The sequence below is a fragment of the Odocoileus virginianus genome, chromosome 33 (genome assembly GCF_023699985.2).
Source record: "Odocoileus virginianus isolate 20LAN1187 ecotype Illinois chromosome 33, Ovbor_1.2, whole genome shotgun sequence".
NCBI lineage: Eukaryota > Metazoa > Chordata > Mammalia > Artiodactyla > Cervidae > Odocoileus > Odocoileus virginianus.
This window is the reverse complement of record NC_069706.1, coordinates 34,031,568-34,057,365: the sequence shown is the minus strand read 5'-3', so window position 1 is coordinate 34,057,365 and position 25,798 is coordinate 34,031,568. Positions and strand designations below refer to the sequence as shown.

Genomic DNA, 25,798 nt, shown 5'->3' with positions numbered 1-25,798 from the left:
TGACCTAACAAACTTTCCACTACTGCCCTGCAGGCATCCTACCAGGGTGCTGTATGGCTTGTTGTGTGTATCGTCAGGGGGCCATTAGCTTGACACCATCTAGTTGTAGGTCCCAATTTGCTGCTTCTCTGGCTACACGTTCAGCCACCTCTTTTGGCAGATGGTAGGCCAGCGTTGGGTGTGGTTCATCAATCTCTCCATTCATCAGTCTCTTCTCTGATGAGGATTTCTGGTTCCCTGGTGGGTAGGCCTTGACGTAGGAACTTAGAAACGTCATAGAACCTGGAAGAGAGTCAGTATGAGGCTTCCTGCCTGGACCCTCACATGCCTACTGGCTTGTCCAGGATCCACCATCCATCCAATGTCCTGTTGTTTTATTAAAAAAATTTTTTTTTGACAATGCTGCGTGGCATATGGGATTGAACCCATGCCCCCTACAGCACAAGTGTGGAGTCATAACCCCTGGATTGTCACGGAAGTCCCCAATGTTTTATTCTTTATTTTAAAAAAATATTTATCTATTTATTTGATAAACAGTGCCAGGTCTTATTTGTGCCAGGTCTTAGTTGGGGCACACGGGGTCTTCTTTTAGTTGTGGCATGCAAACTCTTGTTGCAGCATGTGGGATCTAGCTCCCTGACCAGGGATTGAGCCCATGTCCTCTGCACTGCAAGGGGAATTCTTAACCACTGGACCACCAAGGAAGTCCCTCCCTGGCTTATTCTTAAATAAAATTTTTATTTTATAATTGTTGTAGGTTTATAGAAAAGTTGCAAAGGTAGAGAATTCCCATATACCCACACGTAGTTTCCCCTATTATTAACATTTAATGGTACACCTGTTATATTAACGAAACAATGTGCTGTGCTGTGCTAAGTGGCTTCAGTCATGTCCGACTCTTTGTGACTGATGGACTATAGCCTGCCAGGCTCCTCTGTCCATGGTATTCTCCAGACAAGAATCCTGGGGTGGGTTGCCATGCCCTTCTCCAGGGGATCTTCCCAAGCCAGGGATCAAACCCACGTCTCTTATGTCTTCTGTATCGGCAGGCAGGTTCTTTACCACTAGCGCCACCTGGCAAACTCCAATGAACCAATACTAACATATTAGTAAATAAAGTTCATACTTCATCTAGATTTCCTTAGTTTTTACCCTGTGTTCTAAGATGCCATCCAGAGTAATTGCATTTCTTCATGTTTCTCAGGCTCTTCTTAGATATGATAGTTTCTCAGACTTCTCTTGTTTTTGATGACCTTGACAGTTGAGGACTCCAAAGACACTTTGTAGAATGTCCTCATCGGGTTTGTCTGAAGTTCTTCTCATGATAAGACTGGGGTTATGGACTTGGGGGGTAAAGGCCACAGACAGAGGCAAAGTACCGCTGCCATGACGTCATATCAAGGGCATCTCCTCTCAATATGTTGAATCACTGGTGATTTTGACCGTCACCTGGCTGAGTTCATGTATGTCTGTCTGGCTTCTCCACTATGAAGTCCCCCAACCCGTCCCATTTCCATACTGTGCTTTTTGGAAGGAAGTCACTATGTGCAGCCAACATAGTATCCTTTTTAACACATCAGATCTTGCTTTTCCTCTTATAAATTCTCACTTATTAGAGGCATTAATTGCTACTGAGTCCATATTTCCCCAAACATTTGATTTTAATGTTCTTTACACCAATACCAAACATTTATATAGCAAAGATGAATAATAAAGGCATGATTTGAGAGACTAGTTCTCTTAATACTTCTGAGAACTCAAAACTAATGTCCTAAGAAGGCCTTTAAATACCATAATAGCCATTTTTTAGGAAAAACTTAAAACCATATTGCAGCTATAAGACCAACGGAATTATTCTGAATGCTTCCCTTTGTCTCAAGGAAAGTTATCAGAAGAAATAGGATCATTTCAGTTCTCTTTAGAAAGCTTATTTTAAGAAGAGTCTTGGATCTTAAATATAATTTCCTCACGACTCTCTGAAGTTCCAAAAAGGGAAGCATGATTGTTAATGTTATATTTGTCCCTTTGTCATAGACGGGGCTATTTTCAGACTAGATAGAATGATCTGTGCTTTGTGCAGACTTCACAGTACATTGAGGGCTGTGGAAGAACCACCCTGAGTGCACACGTGGCCATGTAATAGGACTTGAAACATGTTGTTACACTTGTGTAGTACCGAAGACCATCTGAAGTTTTCTATTTTTGCTCTATGACCTACTTATTAGAACCATGACTTGTTTGATGCTGAGTTTCTGGACATGAGTAGTTATTAAGAGAAAATATGACTTTTTTTTTTTAACAAAATGGTTCCAGGAATACATTGTAGGGGAAAAGGATAAGTGTTTAAAATATATTGTTAAAATGCTCCCTGTGTTGAGAAACCTTTGTGCAATCCCTGACTTCATAATAAATAGGACATTTTGTGAGGATGTTCCATTATTCTCCTTTTGCCCTCTTCCCTTTGATCAAATGCCACGGTCGTATATGCGACTGGCCACACTGAGTCCAACATCTCTTGAGGACAGTGTTCCATCTCTGAGTGACTCTCACCAGCTCCAACTTACCCACCTTATTTTTACCCATGAGCATTTTGAAAAAGAAGAGTAATGAGGGAAGTAACCTTATCAGATATTGAAACAACTTATAAAGCAAAGTAATTAAGATAATGATGTATTGGTGGAGATACAGACCAATAAATAGATTCAAGAAAGAACTCCAATTCAAATGGAATTTCACACATGATAAAGGTAGCATTTCAAAATAGCTGGGGAAAGATAGTTATTCACTAGACAATGTTGAGAGGTGGTGGGAGGGAGAAACCTGGATCTTGACCTAATTCCTTACACATAGTATTGAATTCCACTTGGATCCAAAATTTAAACTTAATAAAATCAAACCATGAGATACCATTATAAAGAGTTAGCATTTTAACAGTTCTGGAATGGAAAAAGTATAAAATTATGCAAAATTTAGAAGTTAAAAAACAAAAATGCAGTAACCTCTATTTGATTTAAAGACACACATGCATGCACACACGCAAACTCAAAAGACAAATGCCAAATCTGATAGGCTATCTGCAACCTTTTCATACACGAAGGGCTAACATTTTCAGAGGGTACAGATGTTCTTTGAGTGGGGAAAATAAAACAAAAGGCAAAAAACAGGAAAAGACGCCTAACTGTACAGTCAAATGTAAATCATTTCTGTCCCTCTAGGCTAAAAACAAAGAAACTTCTGGAGGTGAGAAGTTCAAGGCCACCTGGGCCAGGCACCTTCTTAGGTTCACTGTGCCCTCTTTGGCAGGTGGCCGTCCTCCTCCACGTGTTTACAGAAGGGCTGCTGTACCTCCAGGCATCGTGACCATGATCCGGCAGAAACAAGGGGGCAGGTAGGGGAAAGGCCAAAGGCTCTTGCTCCAGAGTCTGCTCCCTGTCACATGTGTTTCTTGGAAGCCCAATTCTGATCCCATCTCCTTTGCTAGAGCTGTCCTGGGGCTGCCTGGAAGGATGGGGAAGTGACTTTTTAAAAAATTTTATACTAAGAAGTGTACCACTTCGGGATTTTCACTAGGTGAACACGCCTGTCTGACCAGCACCCAGATCAAGAAACAGTGGCTCCTTGCAACTGCCCACATGCTCTCTCCCAGTCACTAGAGAAGGTGAGCATTTTTAATGGGCACCTTCTCACTGTGGCCAAAATTGGGTTAAGAAAGAACAAAAGAGGGATCGGGTGGAGAGGGAGGTGGGAGGGGGGACTGGGATGGGGAATACATGTAAATCCATGGCTAATTCATTTCAATGTATAACAAAAACTACTGTAATGATGTAAAGTAATTAGCCTCCAACTAATAAAAATAAATGGAAAAAAAAAAAAAAAAAAGAATTAGGTTCCCAAACTGGAAAAAGAAAAAAAAAAAGAAAGAACAAAAGAATATCAGAGACCAGCAGTCTGTCACACCCATCACTTTATATATTCACCCCAAAGGCACTCTTATTATCGATCTGCTCAAATCTTTCATTCTCAGTCCAAGAAATTTTATATTTTAAGAGACAATGGCTGAAATTTACATTTCCTCTAATTTCATAATGTGAGCCTGGGACCAGGAACACCTGGCCTGAATGGGAACTTTCTGCAGTCATAGATTCATAGGCAGTTGCATCGAGATGGTCCCTGGGGGACACTGACCAGGTCTGAGTTTTGAGGTATCTGTGAATACAAAGACATCCTGGAGAACCCGTCCCATGAATGGGATGAACATGAGAACATTTGCAATTCATACACATTTTTTAAGAGGTGAGAAAACCCACAAGTAAGATAGGTATGGCCAAATCTTAGAACAGAATTCAGAATTTATTCCTTATTACAGTACACATTTTGGAGAAAACATCTTTCTTTTGAAACAGAGGCCACTTTTCTCCGGGCACCCCACCTCCCCAACATTCTGATGTTCATCTTGGAGAGAATCCTTTTGCAGGAGGCATCCAGCAGCATCCTGATACCAGCTAATTCACATGCAGCAGAAACTCTACAAATGCCGTAACTGTAAGGGCTTTCGGGAAAAGCAAAGCTCATTCAACGTCAGAGAATTCACACTGGAGAAAAACCACATGCGCGTCATAGCTGTGAAAGCGCTTTTAGATGGTGCTCAGAGCTAATTAGACATCTGGGATTTCAGAGTGGATAGGAGCCCTGGGAGCAGAAGGGATGAGGAAGAACCTTCAATCAGAGTTCCAGCCTCGGACAATGTGGGCTGATTCACGGGGACAGGAAGCAGGCGTGTGTGCTGAATGGGGGAGGCCGTCCGGGGGAGGTGTGGGGTACACCGCACTCATTCACGCTGGAGAGCAGCCTGTGAGTGGAACCAACGTGGAGCAGCATCTTTGGAGAATTTACAGGAAAGAAACACTCTCATTGGAAACACTGTGGGAGAGCTTTTAGCCAGTAATCAGACTAATTCATTCTGGAGAAAAGCCTTGATTGTGGAGAATGAGGAAAAGCCTTCAGGTCTTTTCCTTATTGGATTTCAGAGAATCTTCAGTGATAAATGGGGAAGCTTTGAGGAGGGGAGGGGGCTCAGGGTTTATTGTCAATTAAAGCGTGAATTGCATTAAGTAGGGGCTTAAACTTTATAGATTCTTCCACTGCAACCAAGATTTCCATTTCATTCTCTGTCTCATAGAATATATATATATATATATATATATATATATATATATTCTAGACTATCTAATGACTTAGGAAGATAAGCTTATAAACTTGCTTTTATAAGCTTAACTTCTATTCTTGGTAGATATTCAGTCCAGTTTTGCTGAATGAATGAAGTAATACAACAGGCAAACAGCAGAGTCAGCCTAGTCTGAACCTTCAAGGGCAGGACTCCATAAATTGTGGAGGGTGTGAAAGGACTGTGTTGAGGGGGAGAGGCTTACTGGCAGGATCTGGAGGTTGCAAATTCTACCCTAACTGCAACACATTCCTGTTTGGCCCCCATTAGCTTGAGGAACTTCTATGGGCCATGTCTCTTTACTGCTGAAGACTATTTTGAGATGGGAAAAGAGGGAGGCCAATTTTTCTCCAGTTCTGAATGCATCTGACAGCTACATGAGGAGGATACCAGTTTCACTTTGTTTTAAATTTAAAACTAGACATTTAAAGAGGAAGGGCTAGAGTTCCTAAGTTCAGTTCCTCTTTTCATGAAGCAAGGGTCAGGCACATTTTCTTGTGTTGAAGCAACACAAAAACCACATTATGTGATGAAAATTGGATCAGGAGAAAGGTTCATCTAGTCCTTATCCACCAACTGTGTTCTCACCTTCCAACCAAACTCCTTATCCCTAGCCTGGGATTCTAAGTCTTCTAGGAGACATCCTTGCTAGGCACTATATCCATTCCGCAGTAGAGGAAGAAGCGATTCAGGTCCTGTGCGTTTCTGGCTCCTGACTTTGCTTAGAGAAGATAGGAAGGAAAGGTAAAGGAAAAAGGGCCAGGTGGCAAAGGGACAAAGCATGGAGAATGCGGGAAGTGGCCTCGTCAGGGCACCCTATTCCCCAAAGGACATGAAATGTCACTTTCATGGCTGGAGAGTAACGAAAAAGCCTGGTTTTCCATCAGTTAAGTTCTGGCTGCCATACACTGCCTTCATCTCGTACATGGGGCTCGTAAGACCCTGCCGTGTGACAATGGCCTCCTCTAGAACTCATCCAGCCTAACTCACCATTTGCCAATTCCAGCTTGCTTCTCCTTCTGCCACGGCCTTCTGACCCATGCTCAGGCTCTGCATCCAGAGACTAACACCCACCCCCCACCCCTTCCACACTGATTTGTTCTAAAGTTCCTCGTGGAGCCGCAATTTAGAAGACCCAGGCTCGTACATCTGAAACTGTCCTGAATCTATCTTGCCTCATCAGTGCCCTGTAGGCTCCGGGAATCAGAACTAAGTGCTCAAGCTGCTTGCCTGTGTGGGCTATGACCGATCTTGACCTGTATTTCCTACCATACAATTAAGGTTTCCAGTGGCTAAATTGGGCTGATTTTCCATTTGGAGCTGTACCAAGAGCCGTGGGGGCTCTGAGGAGTTGATGACAGGGAAGTTCAGAGGAGTGCTGTATTGGCTAAGAATGCCTTAGGCTGCAAACAGCAGAAATGTGCTTAGAAAATAAAGACAGTTCAATTTAAAGATCAGTAAGACTGGAAGTAGGTGGTTCCAGGATAGGTGTGGTGGCTCAACGGTATCATCGAGGCCCTAGGCTTTTTCTTCTGTCTACTCGGCCAACCTTGGTATGTTGGCTTTCTGCCTTGGTCTTGTTGACACCTGGTCTCAAAATGGCTGCCACAGCTCCAAGTATCACATCTCAAACATCCCTGTTCAAAGCAGGAGGAAGAGATGGGCCTCTTCATTCTCCTTTAATCAGGAAGCAAAATCTTCCCAGAAGGTCCCCCAGCCACTTCCCCATGCAGAACTGTCGCATGCCTGATTCTGAGCCAGACAGCAGACAGACTAAGTAAGGAGCCTGCTGCAATGATACACATGGGCGAGGAGGGCCTGGCGAGCCCTGGGGAGGCTCTAGGGCTGGCTCCTCCCTCTGCCTTTCCTGGAGCCCTGCCTCTAATCGACATCCTTTATCTTCTTCCCAAAGAGGCTCATTAATCCCCCAACGTTAAGTATTGTTTTGCCTTTCTTCAATCTCCAACCTTCCACCTCAGTGTACTTCCAGCCAACACCTGGCCCTAGTTGCCCTCACGACCTCCTGTCACACACTGCCTATGCAGTCTGATTTGGAGGTTCAAATTTCCTAAAAGAGGAATCTGCCTGGCCTGACTGGCTTTCCAAATACTCACTGAGTCAGGGGACTTCAAAAGTTGTTGACCAGTGTACACAGATCCTGGGTCACTGACCTGCATGAGTGAGTGAGTGGGTGTGTGTGTGTGAGAGTGTGTGTGTGTGTGTGTGTGTGTGTGTGTGGTGCGAGGAGGACAGAGGCAGAGTCATGTGATGCAACACAGCCATCTGGGCTGAACGAGGCGGGGTATGGGGGTGAGGCAGGACAGAGGGCGTGGACAGTGGCTCCTGGAGCCCAGGGCAACAAGATAAGGAAATTAGGCCAGTCTACTAGAGAGACGCCAGGTGGACACAGGAGGGAAAGGCCATTGTGCACATTTCAGTCCCGTTTCAGTGGATGCCAAGTGGAGAAGAGAGGAATCTGGTTGGCAGACGAATCAAGGCCCTTGACCTGTGACTGCAGCTGAACCTGCCCAGCCGGATCCAGTTGTTCAGGTCACTCACTCTGAGGGCCCGTTACTTGACTTACAGAATGACCAGCATAATCAGTTTCTTGAGTCTGCCCTGATATATCCCCTGAATTCCCACAGGAGAAATTCCAGGGACTGCTAGTAGGAAGCCAGGCTTTCTCATGAACATGGCTTTAATAGGGCCTGGCAGCATCTGGCAGGCCACGGAAGAGACTGGAGAAGCAGGACTAACTCAACATGATACCACGTAACGGGGACAGAAAATGGACTGGTGATTCCAGCAAAGGGAATGAAAAATCCCACAACACGAAAATGAGGATGTGCAAAACCTGGATTCTAAGCCTTGCTCCTCTACTTCTTTTGGGCAGTTTACTGCACCTCTCTAGGTCTTAGTTTCTTCATCTGTAACGTGAGGATAGAAACATCCCATTTCAAGGGTTGTTGGGAGGATTAAATGAGACCCTGTGTGTAAAGCACTAAACGCATGTGAGTGACTGCTATCCTCAGAGCCTATCACATGCTCAGGTGGGACCGAGCCCCAGGGGAGAGCCTGCTGGTTGGCACCCATCAAAAGAGCTTGCGTGGCATGGCGGTTGTGATGGGGAGCTCCACTGGGGCCCCCCATGGTGGTGAGTGGGGCTGGGGGTGACTTTGCACCCCATGAAGCACTTGACAGCTTTCCTTCTAGTTTCTGGAGTGATTTCCTAGAGGCCTTTGGAACAGCTTTCACCTAGCCCCCCAGGAGTTAAGAGTCTCTAACTTCGCAGAGCTTACAGTCCCTGTCCCTCCAGTCCCCTCTGTCCCAACAGCCTTTCCTGGTTTAGCCATTTCAATCTCCTCTGCCTGTTTCTATCACTTCCTACTCTATTTGTTCCTTGGATAGGCCCTTCGAGGAGTGATTTGAGAGGGTATCTGGAGATCTACTACAAGTGACGTTCCAGCTCTAAACTCCCAGGACAGTAGCACAGAAACCCAGTGACCAGCTGTCCTCCTGCCCAGAGACCGCCACGTGAGCTCATGAGCCTCTGGTAAGCAGGCAAAGAGGCGGCTGGCAAGGACCCTCCCTTTTTCTCCTTAATGCTCCATGATCTACTCACCGGGTTCAAGGCTTTCCTGGGTTCAAGTTTTAGCTGTTCAGAGTAGCCTTGGCTTTCTAGGAAACGCAGTTCTGATGGGCAATGCCAGATCCAGGGACTAGCACCTCCAACATTTCTTTCTTTTTTTTTTTTTTTCAACATTTCTAACTTACTAGATTTTAAAGACATTTAGAAGAGCACGCCATGGCTATATAAATCCATGGATATATACACAGAGTCTGTCCCTGTTTTGTTTTGTTTGTTTGTAGGGGAGATACAGATTTTGCAGTTAACAAAAGACAAGAGATGTTCCTGCATTTTGTGCTTGGGACCCAGCACTCTGCTGTATGGTAAAGGATGATGCATTTGTGGCGGCCAGCACAGGTGGGGCCTTTCAGCACAGTCACTAACATCTGTTCTCCTGTTACCTCCTTGCTGGTAACTCTGGTTGCTGGCAGCTACAGGAGTGCCCAGTGTCGGATGAATACCAGCTATGTGCCAGGTGTTAATTGAGGCACTATGAATACAGAGATGCTTCAGACATAGGTCTTGCTCTCAAAGAGCTCCAAGTTCATCTTTGGGGTGGACCCTGAGCCAGCCATCCTTAACCGGGACACTGGCCAGCTCTCCAACACACTAATTTCTTGCTCGCTCCCACCTCCCCAATCAAGGTCACTCCCAAGGTTAGCACAATGCATGACAGCCAGCAGTGCCCCCCAGACAGAGCCAAGGGCCTCTTGCCACCTTATGGACATCAGGCTTTCAGGTCAGGGGTGGGGGAAGAGGTGGCAATAAAGATGAGATCACCTTCCTCCTGTGTGACCCGGAAGAGAATGGCCGACAACCATCCCCGAGAAGGCAGGTCGTGTCTTCAGTCAAGGGTAAGCGTGTCTCCTTGCGTGATGACCCTGAGCCACAAATCCATCTGTCTGCGTCCACATCTGTATGCAGTCACTGATCCCCATGTCATCCCGAGTCCCTCGGCGCTCAGAGGTGCTGTGAGTCCAAGGGACACCGGGTGGTTCTTCCTCAAAGAGCGTTACATCTGTCTGAGGAGGAAAATGCATGAGAAGGTCAGGAAAGGCCAGAGCTTGGCTGGGTGTGAGAGGGGGCTCAGGGCCCAGTGGACCCAGGGAGCAGAGTGCAGGCTGGGAGCCCAACTGCAGGCCCGCAGGGTCCCAGGAAGCCTTCATGGAAGAGGTGGGCTTTGGGCCGTGTTTGGCGGGTGGGAAGCACTCCTGGGGGAGCTTCTTGTGAGCCAGAACTGCGGGTGCTCCAAACACAGTTCCTCTGTTGCCCCCTTGGGAAACAGAGGATCCAACCAGTGGTTCCACTTCTGGCTGCTGTAGTCCCAACAGCCAGAAGCTCAAGGGTTCGGGCAGGCACAGAGCTACAGAGCTCGGTTTGCCTGACACTCATTTCCGACGGCATCATCACAGTGTGAGGCCAGGGCCACGGCGTGCTGTCGGTACCTATGCCCAGCCATTCTGCCAGAGCAGCATGGTGGGGGCTGTCCTGGGGGGACCGCCGCCCCTCAGAGGCCAGGATCTGGAGCCTTCACGGGGAAGGTAGCACACTGGGACAGCACAGGCTCTAAGCCTGGCACAACGCACGTGGCCAAACACTTGCATCCGATTCTGGCAGAAGATCAACGAATTCACACGGCAGAGGAAATCTTTGAACATTCTGAATACGGGGAAATTTCCATTCATCTTGTAACTCAGAGTAGAGAGATTCCCCCATGAATGGCGTCAATGTAGGAAAATCCTCCTGATATCCTCCTGATAGCGGCAGTAGCTATCAGAGAACTCACGGGGGAGGGCCGGGGACACGGATGCAGAGAGCGCGTTAACAAAGAGCTCAGCCTGGAGCTCAACACACCGAAAAACCTGTATCTTCATTAGCGCAGTGGCGCTTTGAGAAAGCACAACTTGGCTGAGCCATTCTGGAGCTGAGTCTTTCACAGGTGATGAATCGGGGGTGATGATCAGTTCAGGAGGAATCAGCCCTCATTCATCACCTGAGGGCTTGGGCTGGAGAGAGGGCAGATGCTCATCGAGAATGAGGGGGACTGTTGGGAGTCCTCTGGCCTCGGGAAACTGGGAGGCCATGCAGGGCCCGTGGGAGGACAGTCAGCGGTACCTCAGAGCACAAGTCATATACAATGGTCATGGATGAGAAAAACACGGTTAAAGGGCCAATTTAGATAACGATTTTGTTGGAACTTGCACTTTTAGCACCTGTAATGTAATGACAGGCTTGGCCTGGAAGGAACGCAAACACCCTGTGGGGGAGGCCGGTTCGGTGACAAGGTCATGCGCCTGCGCCCCTGGGGTCCACTTGCCCTTGGGGGACCTGGTGCCTTGCAGGAGACAAGCAGAGGGGCTCCCGAGCTCTCAGCAGTATACTTTCCCACAGGGCCTCCGTGTCCCTGTTTCTTCACACTCCCGCCTCCTTCCTCTCCCGGCAGGCAGGTAAGTCCTGGCCTTGTGTCGGCCATGTGCCCACCTGACTCTGGTGTTGCCAAGGGGACAGGAGCCCACCTGCCCACGAAGAGGCCGGTGACCACCATTACCTTTGACAACTCACGAATGTGCCCCAGGGATGCTGCTGTGCCTGAACCATTCATCCATCCATTCAACAAATATCTTTCGAGCATCTGCTCAACTCTGTAGCTGGCACATTGTGCTGGGATCAAGTACAGGGGAGAAAGGAAGTGTCAGTCACAAGGGGCTCGGGCTACCCAGGGAAACAGGGGAGCCAGGGAAGCAGGAGCACCTTCGAGATTGCAGGGGTGTCTGTGTCCTGGGTTTCAGATGGGGCTTTGGAGAGAGTGCTGGGAAGGGAGGAGGAAGAACTCTAATCTAATGACTGCCTCCCACACGACAGGCTAGCATGTGCTTCTCTGAGACCCCTGCCTGTGTGACCCGTGATCTCTCCTTCATAAAGAAAAGAAGATGAGTGCACAGCTAGCAAGCGGCACAGCCGGTCTAGGTCTGTCTCACTCCTGATGCCACTGTCTGTCCATCAGCACTGGGAGAGAAAGGGTCCTTTAGCACCACTGTTTCTTGGGTAATGTTTCCAGAGGCTTCGGGGACAGTGAGAGGCCCCTGGTGAAACAGGAAGAAAGGGGACGGAAGCAGGGAAGGGCATTGGCTTTTGTAGACTCTAGTGGGCAGGGAAAGACATTCATTCATTCATTCCTCTGTTCATCCATTAGGAAAATCTTCACTGAGCCCTATGGAAGGCCAGGTGCTGTGCTTCGGTGCTAGGGACGTGAGTGAGCAAGATGGACACACTCCTGCCCTCATGGGACTTCTAGAAGGAGGCAGGCGATCCAACAGGCTACGTGTTTTGAAAGGGGGAGCCCAGAGGAGAATCCTGACCCTGACTCGCATCACTGAGGCTGACTTCTGGGAAGGGGCGACATGTCAGGGAAGACCTGAAAGATAAGTATCAACCTGGTGTGTGCTGGGGAGCGCCTTCCAGAGAACCACGATGGCAGGTCTGTGGATGAGGAGCAGAACGGGAAGGAGCTGACGTGGAGGGAGGGAGGCGAGGAGGGACCAGGTCACCTGGGGCTCCTAGAAGGAGCTCAGACTGGACCCAGCGAACAATAGGAAGCCGCGGAGAATGTTAATCCTGGGGAGGCCCTGCGCAGTCTTAGTCCATCCCTTCCCTGGAAGCCCGGAGAGGGCCGTCCAAGGATTCTTCACACCAGGGCAGATATAATCGGTGTGTGGGTTCTGTCCTTTTTCTTCACTAACTAAGGAGGTTTTCCAAGAGGCGCCGCTAGCAGAGTGAGCTATAAAGCTCGAACTAAGTGCTGGTGCCTTGATCCCAAGGAGGAAACCTTTGGTGCGTGAAGGGCGGACCTGAGAGTCCCGCGGATCTTCCGGGCAGACGTGCGTGGGTGGGCACTCCCCTCTTGTGGCCGAAGCGGGTACTGCACCCGTGTTCCCATACAGGCCCGGCTCTAGGCTCTCCGTGGAGAAGCCCGGAAACGAGGCCGCGGCGGCGGCACAGAGCTGGGGACTCCGGGAAGTTTCCCACCTGAAACCTTTGTTTGTTTGTTTATTTTTGTTTTGTTTTTTAAATGAGAAACATGAACGGTGGATAAAATGTGTGTATATATATATATATGCTTAAAATCACTGGTAACGCTGAGTGTCTTTCTAGCATTTTCTAAGCATAAAAAAAGACAGCGTTACCAGTGATTCTGGAATACGTGACTAAAAGTTTTCAATGTTCTTTATATCTATTTTAAAACTTGGACGTGTACTACTTTTGTTGATAAGAGGAGGGGGAAAGTATTTTGTTGTTTTTAAAAAGAGCAGAAGTGACAGAAAAGTGCCCCAAGAGGGGGGCTGAAGTGGAGGCCAGGTGGCCGGTGTGAGAGCGAGTGGCCTGGGGATGAGCCACTGCCCCGGCAGCCCCGTGTCTTTCGGCAGCTGCAAGGCGCCAGCGTGGCTGCTCACAGAGCCACGCGGGGACCAGGCTGCCTGGGGGCTGCCCGCCCGGCCGTTTCTGTCTAGCTGAGCCCTTCGGCTCACAGAGACCTGGGCTCCGGGTGCCTGCCCCTCTCTTTGTCTCAGGCGCTTGCCCTTCTCCCGTCAGGGTCGCACCCTCCCAGTCTGGTCTCACAATGGCCCCGACCGCCGGGTTCTGGGTGACCCGGCCGCATATTCCTCAGGCTCACCCTAGAGGATTCTCTGCTGTGTGAGCTCTGACGCAGGATGAGGGCTGGGTCTGCTCAGAAACTATAGAGCCACGCCTGTTCCATCCACGGGGTCTCTGCTAGGATGCCTTTTCCCGCCGGGGGCAAGCAGCTCACCTGGCTGGCAGTTCTGGTCTCTCTGGTCACCTTCCCGGCTCCTCTCTCGTCTCTCCTGCTCCAAACTCTTCTCTGGGGCAGGCCAGCTGCTCAACCTCCCCTCTGGGAGGTTCCCCGGACGCCGGTCTATGGGACTGGATCTGGGCGGAGGCCAAGGACACAGACCCCGCCATTGCTGGGGTCATTCTTGACTGGAGAAGTCCGCAAGGAGGCTTAACTTGTGCCGTGGGAGGGTTATGTTTCAGATAAACTCTTCATGAGCTTAATTTCAGAAATGTTCTGAAATACACAAGTTTTTTGAAAAAAATAAAAGTCCCTTGATTATGGAAATTTTCAATCCCACTTTCAAGTGGGAGATACAATATTGTAGACTATTGTACAATATTACAACAAACTCTCATGTTCCCATCACCCGACCTCCGTAGCTATTCATTTCCTGCCGTTCCTGTTTCTAGCTCGCCCCACCATACTTTTGTGTGTGTGTAGTATTTTTTTTTTTCCCTTTCAGTATTTATTTGGCTGCACTGGGTCTTAGCTGCAGCACACAGGATCTTTGATCTTGATTGCAGCATGAGAGATTTGTTTTAGTTGTGGCTTTGAACTTAGGGATCTACTTCCCTGACCAGGGATTGAACTTGAGCCCCTGGCATTAGGATCCTGGTTTTAGCTACTGGACCAGGGAAGTAGGGAACTCCATAGGGAAGTCCCAATGGAGTATTTTAAAAATAAATCTTAGACAGTATATCTTTTTCCCCCCTGATATATAACTCAATATGTATCTCTAGTAGATTCAAATTAAATTACACCTGATGTTTTGGGGAATATATATGATAACAGAATAGTAATCTCCCGGACCTATCTCCCTCTCCAGTAATTATATGGTGGTTTAGTCTCAAAGTCACATCCGCCTCTTGTGATCCCGTGGACTACATAGAGCCTGCGAGGCTCCTCTGTCCATGGAATCCTCCAGGCAAGAATATTGGGGTGGGTAGCCACTTCTCCAGGGGATCTTCCCAACCCAGGAATTGAACCCCGGTCTCCTGCATTCCAGGAAGATTCTTTACCAACTGAGCTGGGAGGAAAGTAATCATGCCAATCTCCTTTTGTATACTCTCCCCTATCCCACCACATTTGATGTTTTCAAGGAAACCTCAGGCATCATTTCACCCATAAGATCTGCCATGTGTGTCTTCAAAACGCTTTTTCTTTGTAAAGCATAAACCCCAATAGCATTATCACAACTAAAAATTTTGAACAGTAATTCCTTAATATCATCCATGTTCACATTTCCTTGATTAAAAAAAAAAAAATCTTCAATTGATTGTTAGAATCATGACCCAAATCAGGTCTACAGGTTGCATTTAGTTGACAGTCTCTTCAGGTTCACTTCCCTCTTAAAAAAATTTTTTTTTCCATTTTTATCTTGTAATTTGTTGAAGTATTTCAGCAGTTTGTCCTTAGTACGAAGTGACACTTAACAGACGCTCGAGCGCCAACTCTGTGCCAGGCACTGTGCTTTGTGCTGGAAATAAAGGCGCGAGCAGATCCGGGGCAAATCACTTGACACTCTCTGGACTTGGGTACCCCCTTCTCTAACAGTAAAGAGATTTGGACTAGATGCTGTCTCTAAAGGCTCCAATCTGATCCACTCGGATCCCCCCTCTCATCACTATGATCCACTGTGTGAGTCTCCGCAAATGTCAACCAAACTTATTCCCAGGGGGCGGCCGCCCACCTGCCTGGGTGATCAGAGGCCAAGGTGACGGCGGGACGGCGTCGCCCGGATGCCGCAAAATCGTTCTGCCCGCGGTGGCCAGCGGTATAACAGCAACCCTTCTGACCTTGAGTACTGGCCGGCCCTGCCCAACTACACTTCCCACAGTTCTCTGTGGCCAGCCGGTTACCACGGAGACAGGCTGGGCTCGTCGGTTCACCAACCGTCGGGGGTGATCGTGTGCAGATGAACCTCCACTCTCCGAGGCTTCCGAACGGGCCGGTCACGCGCCCTCGCCCCTTGGTTCTGGTGCCCGAGGAGGCAGAACCATTCGACTGGGCCTGGGCCGTCGGGAGGCTGAACTACATTTCCCAGGAGTCTCCGGGCACACCCCGCTTCCGGTCGCGGGCCACCGAAAAGATAACAAGGAGTTGTCAAGGAGACCGGTCCGGGGGTATTTGGGGCCCTTAAGTCCGTGGACAGAGGAGCTGAAGACAGATAAGGACAAAAGAAATGAGGAGGATGGGAAAACTGGTTATAAAGCAACATAAGGTACACTCTCTCCTGTTTACCTTTTTAGTGTCCCCGGATGCTCAGGGTCAACGCGGGCGTCGCACAGCCCTCTGGGAAGTGTAGGCGGTGCTGCCCTAAGGGCTATGGGAAATGTAGTCATTGATTAACAGCCACTACCTGGAGCACCTACAGCCGAGGTTATGGGATTGAGTCCTCCCTACCTCTCCCGTTTCCGCTCAAACACGTTTGTCTGTCCAATACTTACAGAATCTTTCCCTTTCTCTTCGTGCCAACCCTCAGTGCTGTATTTTAGACACACCCTTAAATCTATTTCCCGCGCGGCCACCAAAGTAATTGTCCCTGCTCTGCTTAGGACTCTTAGACAGATAATAAAATCAAGTCCATGTTAACCGGCTGGCATGATATATTTGACCTCTCACCTATTGTCTCCCACAAGTCTCCTCATAGATAAGAACTGTTCTCTTTAGATTGTTCATCTCATTTGTGTTGCTATCTTAAAGCCATTGCCACTTTTTTTTTTTAATGCAGAGCACAACTTTTTTGCTTTTAACAGTTGCCCTCCCAAAGAGGGTGATAAATTCCAAGAGTAGCTGGATTTGCAAATTTTTTTTTTTTTTTTTTGCAAAATATTCTTGAAAAAAGTATTTGAGTAGTTTTCTATCAGTAGAAACCACGTTCTTCATACGTTGATAAAATTAGTTTTATTTTTCCAAACAAAATATTTTATTACATGATCTGATTAACTTACCCCTAGATGTTTTTCCAAGTCTTATAAAGTCACCTGAAAGATTTATAAGATTTATTAAAAAAAAAAAACAACACGATGGTTCTTACATAAATTACTTTACAAAGCTCTGATAAGACTCTAAATATAAAATAGATGCGTTTCTCCGCCCCCCCCACCCCCAACACTTTGAAAGTCTTAGGTTCTATATTTATGCTTGATCCAAAGAGCTGTAAGTGTGGAGTAAATCTGCCTGAGGCTTTAGAAAAAGGAGGCATACTTTTAAAGGCTATCAGAAAGCCTAGATAGGAATGAACTCTGTGGTGTAAAATGACAGATGAGGTGTTGCTCACATCAAAGCACCAAGAACTTGCCTTTTGAAGTGGGAATACTTGGCAGACACAATATTTCCATTAGCTTTTAACTTTGGTAGGAAGAATGGCTCAGATCATAAACGCAGAGAACTATTTACCTGATAAAGCAATTTAGAAGTCACAGTCAAAAATATGTAATCTCTTCTGAACATTCAAAAGCAGAGAGTTTCCTCCTTCCTCATTTATTTAATTTCTTTGGTTTTTAAAACATAGACGCCTTCATTTCTTGCCTGAGGAAAGAGTACATTTGTTGAAAAAGCTTCAGCCAAGGCCAGGATGATGCTGGGAAAGATTGAGGGCAGAAGGAGAACGGGGTGACAGAGGAAGAGACAGTCAGATGGCATCACTGGCTCAATGGACATAAGTTTGAGCAAACTCTAAGAGATAGTGAAGGACAGGAAGCCTGGCATGCTGCAGATCATCAGGTCACTAAGAGTCAGACATGACTTAGCAACTAAACAACAAGGCCAAGATGTTCATGTACTTCTGAGGAATCAGATGGGGAAGGCTGAAGTCAAGATCTAAAAGAACCATAATTCAGAATGGTTTTGTGTGGTGCAAATGCAGTTACCTTTTCCATGGATATCGGAGCACTGCTCTCATTAACTTTTACATGTTCTTTTGTTGTCAGCAAAATTCTACTTGTTATTATAGCCTACACTATGGATATAATGGTCTTCTGGTGTTCCAGAAAACATATAATGATCTCCAGGAACATTCCTGAACAATTTCAAGATATGGACATTCAAGTTACAATGTGAGTTGTAGTTTTCTTTACAACCGAGAAAGCTTCAGAATGCTACTCGGTCATTTGATTGATTTCAAGACATATGATGCTAGATCTATGTGCCACATACTTGCAAACCATTTTCTGGATGGTTTAGCTTCAAAAGTGGTTGTTTGCCCTGCTGTTGTTGCTGTAGTTGTTGCTTTACTAAGTCAGTCTCAAAGGGTGGCACTCTTGGCCAGGTCCACTTGTGGAACTTGTCTGCCCAGGTCCACGGGACAGTGGAAAGAGTTGGGGCATGGGGTCCAGGTCTGAGTCACTTGCTGAGTCACCTTGACCTAGTCGTTTGCCACTACCCCCAAACCTACTTCTTTTCTTCCATAATGCCTCCTTTTTAGTCACTCAGTCGAGTCCAACTCTGTGTGGCCCCATGGACTGTAGTCCGCCAGGCTCCTCTGTCCCTAGGATTTTTCCAGATAAGAATACTGGAGTGGGTTGCCGTGCCCTTCTCCAGGGGATCTTCCAGACCTAAGGATCGAACCTGGGTCTCCTGCATTGCAGGCGATTCTCTACCATCTGAGCCACCAGGAAGCTCCCATAATGCCTCAGTGAACAGCATATGTGGTAGGCTGAGTAATGGCCCCCAAAATATCAGGCGTGATTCCCTGTAATGCACATATCCTGTAAATGATACTTTACTTGGAAAAAGCATCTTTGTAGATGTGACTAAATTAAGGATCTTTAGATGGGGAGATTATCCTGAATTTCATGGGTGGGCCCTAAATGCAATTATAAGTGTCCTAATAAGAGTGCGGTAGAGGGAGATCTGAGTCAGGTACACAGGGTATTAGGCGATGTGAAGAAGGAGCAGAGAGAGATTTGCAGATGCTGGCCTTAAAGACTGGAGTGACGGCAGCCACCTCTACACTTGTCTGCCTTCTGATGCAGCCCCCCTGCTGTGGTCAGAGGGGCTTTTCTACCATGGAGATCCTACATCGATCTGCAGTGAGCACCCTTCAGCGGTGCCTCAAAGCCTGACTCCTTGGTCAGGTCTGAGAATCCCGTCTCCATCTGACCCCTTGTCTGCTCACCCACACACGCACACCCAGCCACTTCCACACACTCCATCTCACTCACACACTCCCTTCTCCACCCACTGAGTGATGCTCCCACACGTCTAGGCTGTTTCACACATCTGTGGCTCCTCACATCTGTGATACAGAGAAAGGGATCTTTTTTTTAACAGTATTTATTTTTGGCCATGTCAGTTCTTAGTTGGAGATCTTTCATTGATGCACGTGGGGCTGAGTGGCGGCACCTGGGGCTTAGTTCCCTGACCAGGGATCGAACCCACATCCCCTGCACCGGGAGGTGGCTTCTTAACCACTGGACCTTCAGGGAAGTTCTGATCAATTAGTATTATTGCAGCTGTTATGTAAAGAAGATTTAACTACAGTTTGAGTTAGTGTAATCCCCTGTTTGTGTTCCTTGCAAAAGTTCCAACTGAGAGCAGGCCAGGAAGAAGGAATTCAAGCTAGGCTTAAAATGTGCTCACGGATGATCCAGACAGTTTACTACAAGTTTTGTTGTTGTTGTTTAGTCGCTAAGTCGCGTCTGACTCTTTTGTGACCCCCATGGACGGTAGCCCACCAGGCTCCTCTGTCCATGGGATTTCCCAGGCAAAAATACTGAAGTGAGTTGCTATTTCCTTCTCCAGGGGATCTTCCCAACCCAGGGATCGAACCCACATCTCCTGCATTAGTAGGTGGAATTTTTTTTTTTACCACTGAGCCACTAGGGAAGCCCTGATTTACTGGAACTGTCATTATCTGCCAATCTCACTCTCTCAACCAGCCCACCCACATGGCCACATTTTATCCCTCTTCATTGTGAGAGTGAAACACAGCCAAGCATATTTATTCATCTCTTTTAAGTGTCTCTAATTTTCTTCTACTTTGAGTTGAAATGACATACATTTAACTTTTGATCTAATAATATATTTTTAGGTTGGCTATATTAAAAAATTCAGGAAGTAAAAATTATGAAAGAACAGTAATTCCCAAGATCACTAAAACACACTCACTGGTACAAATAAGATGTAAACTCGCCATTATTTGGTTATTCTGAGCATTAACTCCTTTAACCATTTTTATAGATTAGGTGTTATGACAGTATAACATAGTTTCCCCCGGTATTACACAAAGTAATATTTAAGAAGTAAATCCCCCTAAGAAAATAAAAAACTTTTTAGAGACTGTATATGTATTCTACCATTCAGTGTGATATGGTGTCCAGATAGCAAGGACATTGAAGTAAAAATACAATCTTGGAGAAGTTAAATGCTAGTATTTTTCTAAAATGTCCCTAGGCAAATTGTACAGATTAAGGAATGAAAATCATATTTAAACCAATCCACATTAATTAAACTATGGTTATACCACTGGGCTATGACAGGTACAATTCCGCAACTTTAATGACGTGACATACGGAAGGAGGCAAAAAAAAAAAAAAAAAAAAAAAACCACTTTGGTTTTTCAGTTCTTTGGAGAGATCTGGGGCAAAGGAATCAGAATTCAACAACAGGATTTTCTCAGCTGAACTAAGGATGGAGAACAGATAGTATGGAGTCAACTCCCTGGCTGACTGGTCTTTGGGGCAAATAAAGAAAATGCCTTCTACAGCCAAAGGGCAACGAGAACCTTCTTAGGTGGATGGACTTCAGGCTCTGCACTGACATTAACTTCATTTGGGATGTGGAAGCTTCCAGATGGAGGCTGGTCAGGTAATAATGGACATCTCTTCCCGGTCTCTGCTCTCGGACACTGAGTTGATTATGCTTCTTAAATACTTTATGAATTCCATCCTGATCTCTTCCGGGTCATCCTCAAGATTTGAGTGTACCAGCTTCAGCTTGTTCAAGGGTGGTGCTTAAAAAGGAAAATAATGTAATTAGGCATAAACTTTTAAAAAATGAATTACATTATTTAGCTGCACCAGGTCTTAGTTGCAGCGTGGGGGATCTTTGATCTTCCTTGTGGCATGTGGGATCTCTAGTTCCCTGACCAGGCATCGAACCTGGGCCCTCTGCATTGGGAGCATGGAGTCTTAGCCACTGGACCACCAGCGAAGTCCCTAGGCCATGAGCTTTAAATGAGGGGCTATTTCTAGCTCCAAAGGACCTAAGTCTTCCAGGAGCTAATTTATTTAACTTTCCCAAGTTCAAAAATAAAGTGGGGCCTCTGTGACACAATTTCACAGAGAAAGGTTTCACTACCCCCAGCAATAGGCTCACAGCTCTGCAAACCACTTTCAGGCCTTCTTGGTTCTTATACCAGAGAGGAAGGTATTTCTGAATTTTCTGAGTTGTCTTCCATGATTACTTTGACACCCTCTCTAATGGTCTGTCACATGCAGATTGGAGCTTAAAGGCAAGTCAGGAAAGAGTGTCCCCAATAGTATGGATGAGGGGTTAAAACCAAGTTTTTTCCCCCTCTTAGTGTCCGTCTGCTTTTACAGTGTCTGCATCCTGGCCTGGGTGGTATAGTAGATCTACTAACCCAGCAATTCTGATTTATATGGTGAGAAAGACAAATGGCTAGGACACAGTAGGTGCTCACAAACTGCACAGAGCTGTTGACTTCCAAGACACAAAGCAACATACAAATGCCCAGAGCATTTCAGACAAAAGCCAGAACTCCTGGCTCCTTACCCAAAGCTGGGTTTTCTTTGTCACTTCCAGAGCCTGGCTTGTGGTGTGCAATTAACAGACACTGAGTATTCTGTAGGAACTGCTGCTGGACGAAGCAGGAATACCACATCTCAATTTCCTTCAGGTGACTTGGGATGTCAGCATTGAAGACGATCACCACTCCGTGAGAGTCCTTCATCAGGGCTGGCCAGCAAGACTCGAACCTGCATGGGGGGAAAGGTAGGTGGCTCTGGTTTCTGTGTCTTGTTTTTAATGTTTTGTTAGAGTCTAGTTAATTTACACTGTTAAGTTTCTGCTGTACAGCGAAGTGAATCAGTAATAAATATACATATGTCTACTTTGTGTTAGATTCTTTTCCCATATAGGTCATTACAGAATATTGTTTCCTGTGCTAATACAGTAGGTCCTTGTTAGTTGGTCTATTTTATATATGCACGTTAAGTTGCTGTAGTCGTGTCTGACTCTTTGCGACCCTATGGACTGTAACCCGCCAGGTTTCTCTGTCCATGGGATTCTCCAGGCAAGAAGAGTGGAGGGGATTGCTGTGCCCTCCTCCAGGGGGGTCTTCACGACTCAGGGATGGAGCCCGAGTCTCTTATGTCTCCTGCATTGGCAGGAGGGTTCTTTACCACTAGTGCCACCTGGGAAGCCCCATTTTACTGTGGGTGTGTCAATCCCCATCTCTCAACTTATCCACCACTCTTTCCCCACCTGCTAACCATAAGTTTGTTTTTTTACATATGTGATTCTATTTTGTAAATAAGTTCATTTGTACTTTTTTTTTTTTTGGTAAGATTCCACATATAAACAGCAGTTTGAGTTTCTAATCATGGACTTTGAAAATAATGTCTAACAACTAATCATGGATAGATGACTTCTCACTGTATCATAACCCTGTCACTGACATTTCAAGAGCAATGCATGTTACCAGTCATTGATCAAGCACCAGACACATGTTAGGAAGGGTGCTAGGCCTCAGTCCAAGGTGCCTGGTGGGCAGCTGATTTTTGAATCATTTGATGGAGCCAGTGCTCTAAAGGAAACGTACTTTGGATCGCCGCCACAATCCCAGAGCTCAAATTCACACCCCGTGCCTTTGTTGTTGCTGGTAATTTGTGGGTTCTCGAATTCCAGGATCCTAAAGATAAAACAAGAGCAGCACCTCTCCTTAGGAAACACTGTGCTTTGGGGATGCCACTGGCATCAAAGTCAGGAGGCGAGTGAGGAGCAGGGACTCTGGGACATGGGTTTGTCAGGGCTCACCTCACTCCTTGGGTTGGGTTGTACTCAGTGATGTCAGAAGATTCTGTCAGAAAGTTGGCCAACACGGTTTTTCCACTCTATGAAAACAAAGACAGTAAAAGATCTTGGACAGTAAAAGAAGAGCAGAAAAGTCAACCACAAGCAAGGCCTCCAAAAGCCAGGCTGGACCCAGGTGGGATGGAGTAGAGGCCACGGCCACCCTGAGATCACCCAGCGCAAGGGGTTCTCTCTGGTTGGGTGCTGTGCCCACTCTGGGTCGTGGGGAGCACAGATTTCAGTGCTGGCTCTGCTGCTAGGTGACTTTACTCACTTCCAAGCAGGGGGAATAGCTAGTTTAAAGGCACCAGGGCAGGAATGGATGTGACACGTTTAAGGAATAGAAAGGCTGGTAGATTTGAAGAGCAGCAAGGGAGGAGATACATAAATGCAGAAAGATATTTTGTTGTTGAAGCGAGATGATGGGTACTAGGATTCGTCCTTCTTTCTCCCCTTGTATATGTTTGGGAATTTCCTTTAAAAAAAGATATATCTATGCTTGTTTTGCTTTTCATAATTCTGAGCATATGTTGTGACCTGCCTATTTAATAGTTGATGTCTTGGAGAGTTCTCTGTGTCAGTTTATTTGCCTTATTTTGTTTCACTCTTGCAGTATCTTCCAAAGTAAGAATGTACCTTAGTTTATTTAGACATTCTCTGATTGATGGGCACCTGGGGTGTTTCCACCTGTTCAATATTGTATAGACTCATGGGGAATGTGGATGGATCTTTAGTTTCAGAGATTGAGAAATGTAACTACTACACTATAAGCTATGCACGTTTTAAACCTTAATAATTTGATCTCAGAAAAAAAAAGGTGTTATCAATTTATAGTCACATCCACAGAATCCTAGAATACTCCTTTCTCTCAAAGCATCCTAAGATTGCATGCTGCATGCCTGTGTGCTCGGTTGCTTCATTTATGTCCGACTCCCTGCGACCCCATGGACTGGAACCCACCAGGCTCCTCTGTCCATGGTGATTCTACCGGCAAGAATCCTGGAGTGGGTTGTCAAGCCCTTCTCCACGGGATCTTCCTGACCCAGGGATCAAACCTGCATGAGCAGGCAGGTTCTTTACCACTGGCACTACCTGGGGAGGCCGATGGGCAAACGAGTGTCATCTTTTTGTTTTGTGTTCCTGTGACTCTGAAGTCTTTTCATACTTCTCGGTCAGTTGTATTTCTTATACACAGACTTTGCTAGATTATCTATTGCGTTGCTTCTTACTTTCTTTACTGATTCCTAAACTTTCCTGTTTTTTTTGTCAAGCATTTTGCTAATATGTTCCCCTGGCTTTAACTTTGCTGTCATTTCTTCTACAGTTTCTTCATGTTTGTGTTGTGTTTAAGACAACCTTCCCTGACTCCAGATTAAAAACATGTCTTTCCATATATTCATCTACTACCATGGTTCCCAGCGAGTGGTCCCTTGACAACCCGCATGGACAAAATACAAATTCTCAAGTCCCTCCCAGACCTACTGAATCAAAACTCTGGGGTAGGATCAGCAAGTTGTACTTGTAACAGGCCTACCAGGCAATTTTGACGGGTGCTGAAGTTGGAGAGTTATTTATTTACAACTTCCACAGTTGTTTTACACATTTAGCGTTTCAGTCCATCTTAATTTTATTCTTGTGTACGACGTGACCTACACATAGATTTACCCCCGCCATCACCACCCACGTTAAAGGTTAATTGTTCCAAGACCAGGTAATGGTTCAGTCCTTCCTCCAGGTTTTCTTGCTCCGCTGATGTATTTCATTAGGGAAAGCCACAGGCGCAAAGGAAAGTCGTGAGATCTAGGCTCTGATCACAAACGCCACTCACTACCATGGGCCTTTGGGCCTCAGTCCAACAGGGTCAAGGCCTGGGAACGCCGAATTCCTGGTGAAGCCAGCAGCACACACCAGGGTGGGCGCGGTGGGCATGGGCTCCCAGCTACTGGGGGGCTCCGGGTGCCAGGCACAACCCCGGGGGCCACCCCGTGCCCGCACCCCCACCCCCGCCCCCCACCCCAGGCCCTGCTTGCCGCACCGCCGGCCCCGGCCTCACCTCGCAGGGCCCCACAAAGAGGATCTTCGCCTTCAGCATCTCTTTCCGGGGCCCACTCAGGCGCCGCTCGAGCCCGCGCCGTAGTCTGGGCGGAGCGGAAGTCACCTCGCGGGTTGGCTACCTTCGTTCCCAAGGAGACGGGAGCGGCCGCGGGGGCCGACGGGAGTGGGCGGGTTCTTGCCGGGGACCGGGGGGCCGGGCTCCCAGAGGGCTCTGGGGTGGTATGCCGCCAGCTTGATGCGAGGCGTGGGCTTTGGGTTCGAAGTGGGCAGCAAGGCAAGAAGGTAGAAGAAAAGCAGAAAATCCGGATGCAGATTCGCTTCTGAGTGGGGAAGCCCGTAGAGCTTGCGAGTCTGACCTCTCTTTGTGGGGAGGAGATCGACTGCAGGTCCCGGATCTCCTTTATTCCTCCTTGTAACCCCCAGAGCTCAAACGGGTCAAGTAGCTGGTGAGGTGGGGTTGGAACCAGGTATCTGACGCCTGTATCGCTCTGGCATGATACTGTCCATGTTGAGAACGGATTTATCATATCCCTAGCCCAGTCTAGGAAAGGTCAGGGAAAAAACGAATCTATGCAAGGGTCCACTCACTGTCATTTGGATGATTTGGGAGAAACCAAAAGGCCCTGGCCTGACTTACTGATAGCGCAGGGGTCGAAAGGCATTGTTGCTCCATTCCGTTTATTTTTGGTGAGGTTTATTTTAGGTCAGTTTATTTTTGTCTGTGCTGGGTCTTTGTTCCTGCGCGGTCTTTCCTCTCCTTGCTGTGAGCAGGGGCTACTTACTCTTCCTTGCAGTGGGATGGCTCCTCTTATCATGAAACATAGGCTCTAGGGTCTCTGCTTTAGTAGTTTCAGCTCCAAGACTCTAGAGCACAGGCTCAATAGTTGTGGAGCTCAGGGCTTAGTTGCTGGGCATCATGTGGGGTCTTCTCAGTTCAGGGATTGGACCCAGGTCTCCTGCATTGGCAGGTGAAGTCTTTACCACTTAGCTACTAGGAAGCCCC

At 47.0% G+C, this 25,798-nt stretch overlaps 1 protein-coding gene and 2 long non-coding RNA genes across 3 annotated transcripts; 1 reads left to right on the top strand and 2 right to left on the bottom strand.

Moving 5' to 3' along the window:
* Nucleotides 1-4,331: 4,331 nt before the first annotated feature.
* Nucleotides 4,332-16,001, bottom strand: LOC110132152 (uncharacterized). Its single transcript, XR_011485289.1, has 4 exons — nt 15,946-16,001; nt 15,395-15,861; nt 13,660-13,938; nt 4,332-9,874 (listed from the first exon to the last, which is right to left on the bottom strand). It is a non-coding gene; the product is annotated as an uncharacterized lncRNA (long non-coding RNA).
* Nucleotides 15,840-20,401, top strand: LOC139032713 (uncharacterized). Its single transcript, XR_011485290.1, has 2 exons — nt 15,840-15,925; nt 20,271-20,401. It is a non-coding gene; the product is annotated as an uncharacterized lncRNA (long non-coding RNA).
* IFT22 (intraflagellar transport 22) lies at nt 19,714-24,945 on the bottom strand. The gene is made up of 5 exons (XM_070460285.1): nt 24,794-24,945; nt 22,705-22,781; nt 22,490-22,579; nt 21,442-21,644; nt 19,714-20,659 (listed from the first exon to the last, which is right to left on the bottom strand). The coding sequence occupies exons 1-5, from the start codon at nt 24,830-24,832 to the stop codon at nt 20,511-20,513; spliced, it is 558 nt and encodes a 185-aa protein (XP_070316386.1). The 5' UTR covers nt 24,833-24,945; the 3' UTR covers nt 19,714-20,510.
* Between the last annotated feature and the right edge of the window lie 853 nt (nt 24,946-25,798).

Bases quoted from the DNA above. Each gene is read 5' to 3' on its own strand.
- IFT22 (XM_070460285.1), bottom strand. From the start codon at position 24,832: ATGCTGAAGGCGAAGATCCTCTTTGTGGGGCCCTGCGAG. The intron at 21,645-22,489 runs GTACGTTTCCTT...CCCCCCATGCAG, and splicing joins GATTGTGGCGGCGATCCAAA to GTTCGAGTCTTGCTGGCCAG. The intron at 20,660-21,441 runs GTAAGGAGCCAG...TTCCTTTTTAAG, and splicing joins CAAAGAAAACCCAGCTTTGG to CACCACCCTTGAACAAGCTG.